The 15,901-nt window shown below is 50.7% G+C and overlaps 1 protein-coding gene across 3 annotated transcripts; it reads left to right on the top strand.

Moving 5' to 3' along the window:
* Nucleotides 1–1,322: 1,322 nt before the first annotated feature.
* Nucleotides 1,323–13,974, top strand: LOC122382261 (palmitoyltransferase ZDHHC20-B-like). 3 transcript variants are annotated; one of them, XM_043367360.1, is made up of 11 exons: nt 1,323–1,374; nt 5,380–5,534; nt 5,893–6,014; nt 9,259–9,388; nt 9,704–9,807; nt 10,128–10,247; nt 10,407–10,536; nt 10,993–11,119; nt 11,462–11,560; nt 12,031–12,137; nt 12,354–13,974. In XM_043367360.1, the coding sequence occupies exons 2-11, from the start codon at nt 5,387–5,389 to the stop codon at nt 12,395–12,397; spliced, it is 1,131 nt and encodes a 376-aa protein (XP_043223295.1). In that variant the 5' UTR covers nt 1,323–1,374; nt 5,380–5,386; the 3' UTR covers nt 12,398–13,974. The 3 variants fall into 3 exon arrangements, with proteins under 3 accessions (XP_043223295.1, XP_043223296.1, XP_043223297.1); XM_043367361.1 differs by having other exon boundaries at nt 1,326–1,358; XM_043367362.1 differs by having other exon boundaries at nt 1,365–1,457.
* Nucleotides 13,975–15,901: the final 1,927 nt, after the last annotated feature.

The raw sequence follows: 15,901 nt of genomic DNA, 5'->3' as shown, positions 1-15,901 counted from the left end.
GATGGCCTGCGGTAGGGTGCGGCCGCTGAACGTGAGGCGAATGGTCGGGTTTGGTCCGAGTTTTTGGAGGTCACGGGACCGGAGACGCTGTACTCGGACGACGCCTTGGGACTGCAGCTCTTCGAGGAGCTCTCGGTTAGGGACCTCCGTGAGGGCGTCCGAGCGGACCGATCCCTCGATCGAGTTAAGTCGGGTGGCCAGGGTGACAGTGATTGGTGTGCCTCTGAAGGAGGCGGTACGGAGCAGTTGCTGTGTTTGGGTCGCTGTTTTTGTTTCAATGAGGAGGGCGCCACTCCTGAGAGCTTTTAGAGAGTTAACTGGCCCTATATAGTTGTCAATTGACCGGCGAAGAGAGAACGGGTTCGTGTGCCGGAAACTGCCTTCCTCCCTTGTCACAAGGACGAACGCCGGTCCTTCGGGGATGGCCTGGGAGGGGGGGAGCTCGGCGGGCTCCTCGGATGGGTGACCCGGTGGAGCCGGCTCGCGGTCGAGAGAGTCCATGTTGTTGATGTATTCGGCTTTCTGTTTTACTACGTTATGTTTTGTTGGTTTTGTTTAAGTACGTATTGGTATTACCTCTAACCGTTTAACTCTTAGTAAGTAAGCAATTCACTAAAGCGTCTTGGCAGGATAAAAAAATTGGGCGGAGGGGGCCGGCAGGCCGGTGACCCCGGAAAACCCGGCTAACAACGAAAAGAGGAAAGTCGAGAGGCGGGAGGGTGGGGGGAGATTAAGAATCTCCCGAAGAGTGGGTGAGAGGAAAGATGAAAAGTCGACCACCTTAGCTGGCCTGCCTATCGGCGCTAAAGTTCGCCACTAAAAGGCCTTGGAGCGGCCACCAAGGGATAATAGAGCTGTCTTAAAAAAGACAGCTCTACGCGCTCCTACTGTTAAAACACTTGACTGAACGGGCAAGCCACGTACGAGTACAAGGTCCAACAGTATCCTGGCCCTATATACCCATATCCCCATAGATATAATCTATGCATATCCCGATAAGGGTGTTTAGGGTATTTTGTATTTAGAGCACCAGAATTGTCGCAGCTTGATAACTCTAGCAAAATCTTGATCAATTGATCGGCATGAGCTCAAAATTTAATACCATTTTTGAGTTATTGCAACATTTTGAGGAAAAAGAGCATATAATTTAACTAAAAAGAAATTTAAGTTTCATGTTAGTTTGGCAAAACATGGTAAAACAAAACATGTAAAACACCTACCACAGAAAGTTTTATGACGTCATTAAATATTGAATCTATTTTGATCCTCCGAAAATCTTCAACCTTGAAAGTGTTCTTACAGCACAAAGTTGTTTTGATCGCAGAGTGACGGGCGGACGGGAGGGTTTCATTGGACTGGTGCGCGTTTGTCGTGGTGTGAAAGTTGAAATGGCTGAGCCATATAGAGTTGCTACGCGCCCTAACCCACAACAACAACAACAACTGAGCCATATAGCTGTATTTCTTGTGAAATCATTTAATTTATATTTCTAAGTTCGTTTTCCGAATATCAAGCTGGTAGTTATCCAAGCTAAGTCAGGTAACACCGTAACCTAACGAATCTTTGTCATGACAAATTGAAATCATGCCATTCATTGGTGAATTTTACGAGAATTTTTGCATGATCTAAATTTAAAGCTGAAATATTAATATATAACTGCAATCAAAACCCTAAGCATAATATAAGAATAACCAGTAACCTCATAATATAAATCAGAAATAGGAGCCAAAAGGTTATATTTAAAGTTATCGAATATTTCGCTCCTGGAGCTTCGTCAGCGATAATTACAGAAAAACAGTTTAACAGATAATTACAGTTTTTCTGTAATTATCGCTGACGAAGCTCCAGGAGCGAAATATTCGATAACTTTAAATATAACCTTTTGGCTCCTATTTCTGATTTATATTATGAGGTTACTGGTTATTCTTATATTATTATTATTCATCATTGTCATGAGCCTCAAGCAGAGTTTCAGCTTTTTAAGAAGTATCAAAATTCAAAACCCTAAGCGTCATGCTAATAATTGTATTCAAAATAGGGCCAAGAAAATAAGAACTGTTTCGTGCATAGCACATCGATATTTCATTTCTCTACTAATTTGTTTGTCCTCAGGGACCTGGGGCCCTGTAGTGCCTGTGCAGAGGTTAATGTTTTGGTCTCGTAGCTTAGCTGCTGCAGTTTGTAGCCAGAGAGCTCCACATTGCCTGGTCTGTGTTTTTGTACCATTTTGATATCTATCTGTGATAGGTGCCTAGTAATTTATTTTCAATCAAGATTAGCATTGATATTTATAGTCACCGTGCATTGAGCCAGATGCTGGCAAGGTTGGGTATGGTTCCGAGTGGTCATTCACAACAAACATTGCTTAGCATGGCAGTTGGGTTAAAAGCTACTCATTCATCTATTCATGCTAAGTTATGAAAAACTATTAAATGAAGATTTGGAAGGAAATCTATGTTAATTCTTAACCTTAAGTGAACAATAGGGTGACCGGTTTTGCAAAAAGTTTCGAAAAGTTTTGCTCCCCAGGTCTCATCTAACGTATTTGGGGGTGCTGATCACGAATCCGGCGGAAAAAATATAAAATTCGAATTTTTTTTGACCGCCCCGGCTCTTTAAATATTTTCGGTTTTCTCAATTTTTGCATGTTTTTGAATAATATGATGAATGTAATGAAAAAATATTAACAATGTATCGCTAAATGCATGTACCAGTCCATTCGGCATACAGCGGCGTCGAAATCGGCACGCCGCCTGCTTCACCGGCCTCGCAGGAAAGCATACGGCTCGGAAGGTTTGCGTTAGTTACTCGATTCTCTCCATAGATGGCGCTGGCGTAGCCGCCCGCCGGCCGGTCGTTGCCGTGCCGTTCACAGCCCCGGCGGTCACTTGCGACCGTCGTGGTCGTTATGCTACGTCTATCAAAGCACGACAGAAATGTTCACTTCATTTTTATGTTACTTCAGACATATTTTAGACCTAATGTTGAATTGGATAAATGACTATCGTGAATTGGCGAAATAGTGGAGTGCGCTCGGGAGCCATTTATAATAGCGAGGAACGTAGGTGGATTGATCTGAGTAACATATGACACTGCGTTCACTGTTGATATGAAGTTTATTCACACTATGTAGTCGGGTGACATGAGAACAAACCTTGAACCTTGAGAACATACCTTGTGTACGACACATGGATGAAGCTAACTACTTTTTCATTTTGTTTCGGTAGGCCCGTTTGTTCAGAGCGTAGCCGTCCTGTCGATCTGCGCCTGTTACAGCTGTGACTGATTCGGTGGTCAGCTTTACAGCCCTTTCGGTGGGTTGGGTATGGCAGGGGACCCTCGTTTTAAGGTGAGTCTGTAGAAAGTCGCGCAACTCATCCTCGCTCATGTGTCGTACACAAGGGGGCTCAATGTCTCGGCCCTCGTCAACCGCTCGCTGCACGTTAACCAGTTCCATATAGTTGTTCGCTTAAACGTTAATTTCCGGCAGCCGGACGTGCCGAATGGGCTGCTGCTGTGGCGGTGGGGGTGGCAGCTTTGGCGGCGGTCGTGGCGGCGGTGGTGGTGGTGGTGGTGGTGGTGATGGCCGCCGCCGTTTCAGACGCCGCTGCTGCTGTTGTGGCGGCGGCGGCGGGGGTGGCGGCGGCGGTGGCGGTGGTGGTGGTGGCGATGGCCGCCGCCTCTGTCGCCGCTGCTTCTGCTGTGGCGGGGGCGGGAACGGCGGCTGCTCCTGTCCCTGCCTTTTTTGACGAATGCTCTGGATTATGCGGACTGCATCTGCCCTGATGCCATGCCCCCGCCACAGCAGAAGCAGCGGCGACAGAGTCGGCGGCCATCGCCACCACCACCACCGCCGCCGCCGCCGCCACCGCCGCCGCCGCCACAACAGCAGCAGCGGCGTCTGAAACGGCGGCGGCCATCACCACCACCACCACCACCACCACCGCCGCCACGACCGCCGCCAAAGCTGCCACCCCCACCGCCACAGCAGCAGCCCATTCGGCACTTCCGGCTGCCGGAAATTAACGTTTAAGCGAACAACTATATGGAACTGGTTAACGTGCAGCGAGCGGTTGACGAGGGCCGAGACATTGAGCCCCCTTGTGTACAACACATGAGCAAGGATGAGTTGCGCGACTTTCTACAGACTCCCCTTAAAACGGGGGTCCCCTGCCATTCCCAACCCACCGAAAGGGCTGTAAAGCTGACCACCGAATCAGTCACAGCTGTAACAGGCGCAGACCGACAGGACGGCTACGCTCTGAACAAACGGGCCTACCGAAACAAAATGAAAAAGTAGCATTAGCTTCATCCATGTGTCGTACACAAGGTATGTTAGTCACTTTGTTCTCATGTCACCCGACTACATAGTGTGAATAAACTTCATATCAACAGTGAACGCAGTGTCATATGTTACTCAGATCAATCCACCTACGTTCCTCGCTATTGTAAATGGCCCCCGAGCGCACTCCACTATTTCGCCAATTCACGATAGTCATTTATCCAATTCAACATTAGGTCTAAAATATGTCTGAAGTAACATAAAAATGAAGTGAACATTTCTGTCGTGCTTTGATAGACGTAGCATAACGACCACAACGGTCGCAAGTGACCGCCGGGGCTGTGAACGGCACGGCAACGACCGGCCGGCGGGCGGCTACGCCAGCGCCATCTATGGAGAGAATCGGGTAACTAACGCAAACCTTTCGAGCCTTATGCTTTCCTGCGAGGCCGGTGAAGCAGGCGGCGTGCCGATTTCGACGCCGCTGTATGCCGAATGGACTGGTACATGCATTTAGCGATACCTTGTTAATATTTTTTTCATTATATTCATCATATTATTCAAAAACATGCAAAAATTGAGAAAACCGAAAATATTCAAAGAGCCGGGGCGGTCAAAAAAAAATTCGAATTTTATATTTTTTCCGCCGGATTCGTGATCAGCACCCCCAAATACGTTAGATTAGACCTGGGGAGCAAAACTTTTCGAAACTTCTTGCAAAACCGGTCACCCTAGACTGAACAATTCCATTGTTTTTATTATTATTATGTAGGAATACTTCCTCTGGATTGTTTAGAGCTTCAGATCCAATTCATCTGTAATTTACTGTCACCCCTTGCCCATTTTGTATCTTTATTCTTGAACATTGTGAAGCATAAGATCTCTGATGATGAGCTGAGCATTTCAATTTATGGTTGAATTTCTGCAGGCTCTGATTAGTCTGAGTTCTGACTCCTTTATATTGGACACTCTGGCATGGCTTACATTTATGGTGAAAGGGGATGCCTATATCTAATTAAAAAGTAATAAACTCTTGCAAATTTGTGGAGTCATCATGGAATTTGTGTGGTGTGTGTATTGACAAATGATACTTACAGGGATGCCATGACACATATAGAAATGGCAAATGTTGTAGATATTGTCAGAAAGCCATGCAACATATGCATCTGCTTCAGCAAGTGGATTCCTGTCATTTTCATTCTTGGTGTTGTGGGATGGTCATATTATGCCTATGTCATTGAGCTCAACATATGTGAGTATGCTTTTATTCATCCCCATTTGAATGTTGAATTTACTCTTCCTGGTTTAATCTGAAGATATGCAAACTAATCTCCTACCCATTAGGTAGCTTTATTCATGCTTGTTTATGACTATTACAGTTTAAATTGCTTTGACAGTTGTGATATTGCAGCAAACAGCTATGACATTAAATGTGTTAATGCTTTTGTACACTGTGCAGTAGACTAAGGCAAAGTCCCATCAATTTTTCAATGTTGTTAATGATTTCATAAATGATCTGCTCATAGTTGAGCTTTTTCTGCTCCATGCTCATGCTAATGTCTATTAGTGAATACCTTCTCACCAGCTGTGTCTGTGTTTTCACCCCACAGTCACAGTGGAGAGTTATGCAGAGAAGACTGTCTACCTGATCCTGTACCACATAGTGCTGGTACTGTTTCTCTGGGCGTACTACCAGACGGTGATGACTCCCATCGCCAGGGTCCCCAAACAGGTGAGACATGCTCCTAGCTCTTACTTGGGTCTGAGGGAAGCAAGCCTAAGCGTCGCCAATGCCATAGGAGGGCGATTCACATCCGCGTGGTACGGTAGTTTCGTAACGTTCCCCGAGCGATAGTACTGCACACAGCATTTTTCTACACAGTGATACACTTGGACATGCCATTTCGTTGTCAGGCATCAGACATTATTAATGTTTATGTAATGTTTATGTAACATGTTATTTGATGGCATGCTTCATTAGAGAATGTGGTGTATCGTTTCGAGGAGCGGATCAAGGACACTGCTTTTTAAGTGCCTTCCACGCGATTCGGCTCCCTAACTGGTCAGTGCATCCCCGATACATCCGCATCGGAATGCATGCTATCGTCTATGACAAACAAGTTTTATGGTCTCTGTCGTTAAGTTTCGTAGTCTCTGCCGGTAATTTTTACGATTTCTTTCGCTAAGTCGTTAGTCGCAGCGGTCGCCGTCGGTAACTGTTAAGCTTCGTTGAGATTTTGTAGTTTTTCGTTATGCCAGCGTTCAACCGTGCACCAATATTTTTTTTTTCCGATATTCGCCGGACATTATCACGATATATTACTAACTTATCACCGAAGCTGAGATGGCTCTCCTCTCCTAGCCTCCTAAGCCTGTTGAGCTAAGCTTTTTATTGATCAAACAGATAAAAATTCATTCCATTCGGTATAACTCATCTTTCACAGTTCAACTTTCTATATGTAATGAATACCCAAATATTTGCTTTCGAAGTCGAATGCTTTAAATGAACGGACTCGTGGAGCCAGCTCGTTCTGTGAGGTGAACTAGTCTCACATGCAAGAGTTCCGTACCGTCGGTGAATTTCAGTTTTCGAGAGAATCTAGAAACTGAGGCTTATCGAGGCTACGTAGCCAGTACGGTTCGTCACGTCACGCATGATTGCACATGGCTGTTCTCACCAGCCACAGACCACCCTGTCAGGATTTTCACATATCGAGCACCGAAGTGACTCGAACCCGTATGTCATCAACGGGCAGTTTCGTCTACTGAACTACGGCGCGAAAAATCATGAACGGAGGCTACAATCGCTCCGAGTGCTGCAGTGGATTACAGCACTGAAGTGTCGAGGAGGCATCTGCTATCTGAGCTTCCTGCCACCATCCACCGACGGACTGGCAGACGCCAACACATCCCACCGCGGACCCGTCACCCCTCCAGTGACCCGGTTCGACGGCTGCCGGCCGGCCGGGGAGCGGCGGCAGTCCGTTCCTCCGCGGGGGTGTGCCTCACGGCCTGCCCCTCCTCTCGGCGGGAGACCCGCGGCGGCCGCTGACTCAGCGCGCCGCTCGAGGTCGTGATGTCACTTCCGGACGGCCGACCGCGATCTTGTAACGTCATCGTGCGCACTGCTGAACTCTGTATACGCTATCGCGAGAATGACGGCGAACTGGGGTTTCCCTGTGGGATGAGCAGAATCGCAACAGCTCATAGGTCGGCGGAGGCAAGCACCGAGCACTGGACGTGGACATAGCCGTAATGCGGGATCTCTGGTCGAACTCAGCCAAAGATGTTCTTTGTGACCGTAAGGGCAGGTCGGTGGCGTGCCTGACTGTCGCTCGCGTGGCGTGTCGGACGGCGCCGGCCTTGCGTAACGCGCTGGCCGTGAAGGGGCGCCGTTTTCCCGTACAGAACCGTGACAGATTTCTACCGAACGGTCGGCCCGCGGGGGCGGCGGCGGGGACGGGAGGCGCCGGTCACGCTCCTGGCTGGGGCCGCTCCTGCAGTAGGCGATCCCGACCCTGCAGCTGGAGCGATCCTGCTCCTGCTCTCCTGCAGCGCGCATGGTTTGCCCTCTGCATCAATAGCGAAATGTCCCAGCTCAACCCTTTATTTTTGCTGGCGTATACGGCATTATTTACCTTGTTAGCTTATTTAGCTGAGTCGGGTTGGACATTGATTCCTTTGCAGCATTTGACTGAGTTTGTTATTCCTTCCCTGGGAAAGAACGGCTCCGACTATGCCCTCTAAGTCTGACCCGTCTGCTCGTTGTACCGGTCCGGTACAGACTGCGCCGGTCGCCGGTCGCCGGTTCTGTGGGCTGCCGCCGGCCGCCGGTACAGGCCGGTGTCTATAGCGGGCCCAGCTGGGCGCGCACCTGTGGCCGGACCAGTGTTCCGTGCTCACCGCCGCCGACCGGCCGGGCCGTGTCGACACGGCGGCCGGAGCAGCGGAATGACCGCCACCGACTGTCGGCGACCGACCCTGCGGCCGTCTCGGCGGTACTGTCGCTGAGTGACGGGGGGGGGGGGGGCTGGAGGGGGTGCTGTGACTGATCGATCGACGATCCGGCAAGTCGCGGTAAAAATGCCGGACACGAAGTTTGAGTCTCGAGTCACTTGGTACTGGTATGCGTATTTGTTGATCCTGAGTTTTGAAAAGCTTTCAGAATTTTCATCAGATTGTCGCAATGCGATTCGTGGTCCTTGCCGCCACTGGGCTGTGCGCTGCTATTTGCAGGGTCGGCTGGAATATCCATTATCCGGTGTCCACATTCAAATATTTATACGTTCCGATTACGTATAACCGCTGCGAAGCCGGATCTGGGATATACAATTCCATCGGACGTACCCAAATCGCAATGCTTGGAGGCATACAGTAACACAGCCCGTGCTGTCTCACACGATATCATGCAATATCACGGATAATCTCATAATACCGTGCGCGGATACAGTATCACAGATAATTTCACTGATACCTTACGCTGATACTGTTCATAACGTCTCGCTGCCACCCGAAGGACGTCATTTATCACCACAGTAGCCTCTCTTCATCCCCGTCTGATTGAGGAAAGTCGGCTCTATGGGCGCCTGCGTTACGGCCGTTAGTGTCCGTTGGCCGTGTTTCTCGTGCGGTGCCCACCGTTTCCCCACCCCTACCGCAGAACAAAAATGTACGGCACGATACTCACGAACTACCGAGTTACTTCGTGTTCCATCCGAGTCTTTGTGAGGTATCCGGAGAGATCAGGTTGTTCCGTTGTAGCCTGGCACCAATCCGTTTATTTTCCCTGTCATGCTGACTCCGAACGGCATTGACTTGCACTTTGGAGCGGGAACCATCCAGCATCGGACCTCGGAAGACCTTGAGTCACACTATTTGCTGTCTCTCATCTACCCCCTCGTCCCTCTTCCTTTCACGCATGATTTTACCCCACTTACCTCACGTGTATGTGTATTTACATGAGTCGTTACCGGCAGTTTCGGCTGAGTGACGCGGACCAGGCTCAGTTTGATGCCATCGAGAACCGGCGAGCGCAGGGTCAGCTCCTGGAGCGGCACGCCGTCGAGCAGCACCTGCCCGTCTACAACCGGACCATGACCGGCGGAGGTCAGTATCTGGTCTACAGAGGTTTCTTTATAATCGTCAGAGGTCGGCAAATGACTGGCTGAGGCCAGTAAATGACCCGTGTGCTTCATGATTGGAAGTCGGGATGTGTCAAGTTTAGGTCAGTATCGATATTATGTTCCCGATGTTTTCGGGTGCCTGACAGTACACAATTCATTCACTCCTGTGCGGTCCTGAGTGTTTTCAACATCTTCAACGTCTGCTTTACTCCATGTATCAGGCTGCCGTGATGCAGTGTATGCCGTTCCTTGCCCCGCTGTACACTCGCCGTGACCTGTGTGTCTCTCCCGTCGGCAGCGGTGCGTTACTGTGAAAAGTGCCGTCTGATCAAGCCGGACCGGTGCCACCACTGTTCCGTCTGCAGCGAATGCGTGCTCAAAATGGACCACCACTGTCCCTGGGTGAGTAATACGGGAATAATAGGTACCCACTGCTTCCTCTGGGAATGGTGGGTAACACTGCTCTGTCTGCAGCTCTGTCTGCAGCGTGTGCTCAAAATGGACCATCACTGTCCCTGGGTGAGTTGACCGGCGATCTGCCGCTCTTCTGGTACCCAATGTCCGTAGGTGAGAACCGCTAGGCGGCCTCCGCTGTTGAAAGCTGTCGTTTCAGACTAAAAAAATCGTAGTGGAGCCTTACTTCTTTCATTAGCGTTTTCTTGTTCTCTAGACAGCCCCATCGTAATGCATCTTACTGATACCCGTTTTTCTAATTTCAACAGGTGAACAACTGCATCGGATTTTCGAACTACAAGTTCTTCGTGCTGTTTCTGGGCTACGCGTTCGCATATTGTGTGTTCATTGCGCTCACATCACTTCAGTATTTCATCGGTTTCTGGAGGGTAAGCTATTTCCCCACCGGTGCCTGTCGCTTGATACCTATGTCTACTTGCTGCATCTGATTCACGTCATTAGTTACGCCCTTGTGTTGTTACATTTGTTTTTAAACGCTGCGTCATGTATTTTTACGTCCCAGTCACTGACTCCTCGCTGGTCCGCAGGACGGCCTTGAGGGGATGGCGCGGTTCCACATTCTCTTCCTCTTCTTCGTGTCGACCATGTTCGGCATCAGCCTGATCTCTCTCTTCAGCTATCACTGCTATCTGGTCATCAGAAATCAGTCGACTCTTGGTATGTTGGCAAACAGACGACGAGTTTCTTCCGTTTCCGAGCTGAGTTCCTTTTTAGTCTTATGTTAGGTTATGCATGCTAATAGTGTTTTGTCGTTGTCTTGATATATTCTGCCTTTGTAAGTGAAAAGTCAATATGGCTGCGTCTTTCGAGCTATGCTTATTTTCGATTTTCGAGTTATGCTTATTTTAACATCGTTATGAATTTCAATTTGCTTCTTCAGTAAATCTTCTGTTGCGTACCAATTTTCATTTCTTTTTGTTCTTATGTTAAGTGATACTTGCAACTTTACAACTGGTTCGCCAACTCATCTTTCTACGATTCGCTTGAATCTCGTGTGCTTGTACTTTTTGCCATTGGTTGAAACTGAGATTTCCTCTTGAGTTCAATGTTCTGTCTGATTGTTTCGAATATTTTTGGATGGCCTGCGCTGACCTTTGACCCGTAACCTCGCAGAGACATTCCGGCCTCCGATCTTCTACTCGGGGCCCGATAAGCGCGGCTTCAGTATGACGCGCTACGGCAACTTCTGCCAGGTATTCGGCGACTCCAAGCTCAAGTGGTTCCTGCCCGTCTTCACTTCGTGAGTGAATCAGATTCACCCAGATGAAAATTTTTGTTCAATGCGTCTAGAAATTAGAATGCACAGTACATTCTTTGTGGTTATGGTGATAGTTCAGAATTCAATAATTTTGCGGCAATATATTTGATGAGCGAGCATCAGCTGTGGGTTTCGTTCTATCAATGCAGTAATTAACTTTATGCACATTTAGCCAGCTGGCGTGTTACTTTGCACCTGCTGCCTCTGACTCTGCTCCCCATGTGTGCTCACTGCGCACCCCGCGCTTGTGCTCAGCCTCCCTTTCAGTCCCTCTGTGTCTGATATCTGTTGATGACACGCTGTTCCCCCCCCCCGTCCCCCCAGTATCGGTGACGGCGTGTCCTTCCCGATGCGCCACCAGCCGCTGACCTCGGTCAGCTACGGCACCACGGACGAGCCGGCCGGCGGCCCGCCCGCCGCCAGGTCAGTACCAGAGGCGGCACCCACCGCGGGACGCGGCTGAGCTGACCGGGGTGTGTCGGGGTGGACAACAAAGGTGCGGGGCTGGGACCCGTGATTGATGCATCCGTGATCACTAAATATTGAAGGTGGTGGCTCGGTTCTTTTGAAGAGAACTCTGGTGGATCAGACGAGGGGAGGGTGTTTGTTTTTATTCTCAATTCTGGCATGAATGATAAGTTTTACTTGCGCACAGGATAGTATCGACAGTTTGGTGCAATGTGCAATGGCAACAGGGCCATTATCTCGCATTCTCACACAGTTTACCTAAAACCAACGCGCTTAAAGGCAATGAACACACTTTATTCGGTATGATGGTTGGACGTGGTTGTGTAAATGGTGACGGTGCTCCGTCCGGTGCACGAGTCTGCTCCCGGTGCCTGTCCCTGCCGTGTGCGGTCCACTGGAGCCCACCTGCACGTGTCTGTCCTCAGCCTGGGCGGCAGTCCCGGCGGGTCGGCCGACCGAGACCTGGCCGGCCAGGAGCGGTGGGAGGGCAGCGAGACGGGCCCCGCGCACAAATACAGCAACGGCCAGTCAGGTACAGAAACCGAAGGGATATGTGCATTTTTTTGACTGTGCAGCTGTGCTGAGTCGTTTGTGTTTGGTTCTTACTTCATCACATTTTATCTACGGAATCTTAAATTTGAGAGGAACATGTAAGGAATTCATGCCGATCATCAGAGATCGAAGTAGTATTTTGTAGGTTTCGTGACGTCCATAGCCAGTCGAGCTGACAGTGACGTCACCGTTCCAGATGAGCCGGAGGTGCGCTCGGACGTGCGGCTTATCGTGGAGTGACGTCACCAATCGCTTATTAACGTTATCTCCCGCTGAGTGACGTCACCGTCCCTGTGGTTTGACTGCGTCACTCCGAACGGGTACCTTCTGGGCCACTCGGCGGCGTCAGCGCATCTATCTTGCGCCCGTCTCACCACGGACCCACCACCGACACCGACATTCTCCCAGGAGCGCCTCAGGGCCGTCCTAGGACCGCAGGGCGCCCCCAACACCCCGAAGCTGCCCGTAACACACAGGATGTGACCAGAGAGTGCCCTAGGCGCCTCGGGACGCACTCTCAACAGGTCCTTCTGCGAGGTTTGAACTAACGCCCTCGCCGTCTCAGGACGCGCGCGTTCTCTCAGAAGCACACCAGTGCGCACACAGTCGGCTGTGGTGCGGCCGAGCCCTCGATCGGTTGTTGGCGGGTCGTTCGAGTCCCTGTGTGGTAGCGGACGCAGAGTGGACCGGGCAGGAAGGCCGGCGGGGAGATTGTGACGGTTGTCGCGTGCGGCTGCGGCGGACGTCAGTTTCCGTCGGTGTCAGGTGGGCTGAGGCTCGTCGGTCTGCTGTGGCAGCTGGCGGCGGTTTCGGTCTCCTGTGGGCGCCGGTGGTAGCTCATGCCCTGTTGTGGACACCGGCAGCTGGCGGGCCGTGCTGGCCAGACTGGCAGAGTGGAGATTTGCCTGTGCGTTGTGAAGTGATCAGTGGTTTCGCTCATCGGTACTGTTATATTTCAGTCCTGGTAACTCCGAGACGAGAGGTTGTTTCAGTGTATCGTGTGGTGCGTCATGTAATCTGCGCTTTACTAACGTCCGCACCTATTTGCGGTTTGTGCTTTCACAGCGGTGCCGGCGGTGGCGCCGACCCGCCCTTCTCTTAACGACCGAGGGCGCGCGGCCCCCGGCCTGCTCTCCAGTGATAGTCCTTTCCTCACGCTGCATGTCGAGCCGCCATTGTTGTTTGTGTTGTTGTTGGTTGCGAACAAACGCCGGCCACGGCCGGCAGATTATTTAACGAGCTGCGATTAGTGGGGGTTAACCCGTGTAACCTGTGTGATGTGTGCCTCTGCCGTCCATGTTTGGACTGCGAGATACAACTGACCATTAGTTCCGACTAGCACAGTTCCGACTAGCTCAGTTCCGAGTTCCGACTAGCTCGGCTGCGCGGACCAGCCTCAGCGGACCAGTACTCTGCCCGGCCGTGTGATCGGTGCCCGCTGTATGGCCCAGGCCCGCGGCCTACGTATGGTGTCCGCTGTATGTATGGCGTCTGCCATACGGCCCAGGTCGGCGGCTGATGTATGTTGTCCTCTTTAAAGCTCAGGCCGACGGCCGATGTTGTGTTACCCATTCAGCGAGTGATGTGGCGGCCTATGGCCGGCCCACCCGACCAGACTGCTGCTCTGGCACAGCGAACGTGTATGTAGGTAGGTATGCATCAATGCATGTATGACTGTATGTATGTATGTGTATAAGTAAGTATGCATGTAGGGGTGTATGTGTGCGTATGTAATAGGCGTGTGCTGGCTGGTACATAATTGGCTTTGTGAGTGACTTCTATCCGTCAATAAATGCACAATTATCGTACGTAACAAATCCAGTGTTTTAGCCTTTCGTCGCTCGCGGTAGGAGTACATATTTGCTATATCTTTGAGCGGTCATCTCGGGAGGGCTCGCTCTAGTTTGAGCACCCCACCAGCTACCAGTGGGGTGGCAGGCAGAACGGGAGGGGTTGGGTGATCAAGGAAGGCCCGACCTAAGTCCTGCTGCATGAATTTCTGTGAATAGGTGCGTGCATCGCCCGGATATTTGCTCCCACTCTCGTGTGCTGAAGGTGCAGGGCCACTCAGGGAAACATGAGTGAATGAATGTGATACATCTTTACCCAATCACTGGTGTCTCTGACCATTCCAGGCGGCTGATCTGACGGCGATGGTCCGTCGGCCTTCTCTCGGGCTCCTGTCTCCCCTGACAGCCCACAGAAACACCCGGCCGGCCGGCTGCAGGGGACGACTTTCCTGCCGGGCGCCCCCGTTTTCCCGGCCAGCTCTGAGCCTTATCTCACGGCGGCGGAGGCGTGGCCGACCGAGGTGATATAAACTCTCAGTGCGGACCGACGCCATCAGTCGCCGCTGATCACGTGACCCGAGTGAACCCCAGTGACCACTGACCGGATCGAACCGCACGGATCGGAATATGAAGGTGAGAACCGTCACCCTGTGAGAGCGAGTGAGAACGGGGCTGTGAGTGGAATAGTGCTAACACTTTATCATTGCGATATTTGCTAGTGGAACGAACTGTTTAGCTCTTCATAGCCCGCGGCAGATCGATAAGGAGTAGGTGAGCCGTTTCGACTTGTCTTTTTGCGAGCTCAGGATCGTCGGCGTAGAACTCTTTCCCCTGCCATTTAATGTCCAAGCTATAGGTAGAAGGAGCAATTTGAAACAAGTACAGGCCCTTTTCTTCAAAATAGAGGTTTTGCCTGCGTCCGGAATGACTCCTTACTTCGTTGCCACCATGCTTGCGTGAATTTTTAGCTGTAACAGTGCAATAAGTTCAAAAGCACGATACTGTTTCTACCTCCATGAGCTCACACCACACGTAGACAGAAGCTTCCTGACGTACCCTACTCCAAAGCCGTGCAGTGTTTTGCTTGATTCTTACCTGACTGAAGTGTCAAGTACCTGACCTCGACCTGGCCTACACTTAGTCACAGTGACCTGACCTTGCCTGAAAGTCGAAATGGCCTTGACCTGGCCTAGACCTGCGCCCTTACCTCGGCCTGATCTTGACCTCAACCTGATCATTTTTCGATCATAACCTTTGCCGGAAAAATAAGATCACGGCCAGATTTGCTAAGCTGTTGTCCGAACAAACGTAATCCCCGATAGGAAATAAGTCACCAGGAAAGCGCTAGCCTGCAACATGCAGCCAGTCAGCCAGTTCAGACAAATTGCTCGGGGGAAGTTGTCATGCTATCGGGAAAATAAAGCTAGCGTTATCGGTCCTTAGTCTTGCTCCCTATTTCTGATCCGTCCGGTGTCCGGCTACGTATCAACAGATTTCTGGTGAATGGATTCCTATGACTAGGGAACTACCCAATTCAATAATACGGGCACCAAGCCTCCCTCGCCGCTACGGTCGATGTCGCGCCCCGGACCATGTACCTTGATACCTATATAGGTATTGATCCCGGTAATGTAGGCGACTCTTACGAAACGCACATGTAAGCATATTTTGTTACGCGCGATCATTCCAAGCGAGTGACTGATGTCGCTTTGTCGTCTCATCCTCTGTATTTTATTTCAGGCGGTGATTTGGTTCACCCTGACGGCCGGCGCTGCGGCCAGTTTCTATGGCAGCGGCAGCGACTACAGCAACAGCTACAACATCCCCACGGACGGCACCAGTGTCTACTTCTCGGCACCGTCGTACGCCTACCAGCTGGGCGGCCTGGGCATCAACGACCTGGGCATCAGCGAGCACAGTCTGCTGATCCCCAGACGGCCCCGACTGCCGCCCA

This window comes from Amphibalanus amphitrite, unplaced genomic scaffold (assembly GCF_019059575.1).
Source record: "Amphibalanus amphitrite isolate SeventyFive unplaced genomic scaffold, NRLGWU_Aamphi_draft 000136F_arrow, whole genome shotgun sequence".
In the NCBI taxonomy this organism is placed as follows: domain Eukaryota; kingdom Metazoa; phylum Arthropoda; class Thecostraca; order Balanomorpha; family Balanidae; genus Amphibalanus; species Amphibalanus amphitrite.
The sequence above is the reverse complement of the archived record's forward strand: the minus strand, read 5'-3'. Positions and strand labels throughout refer to the sequence as shown.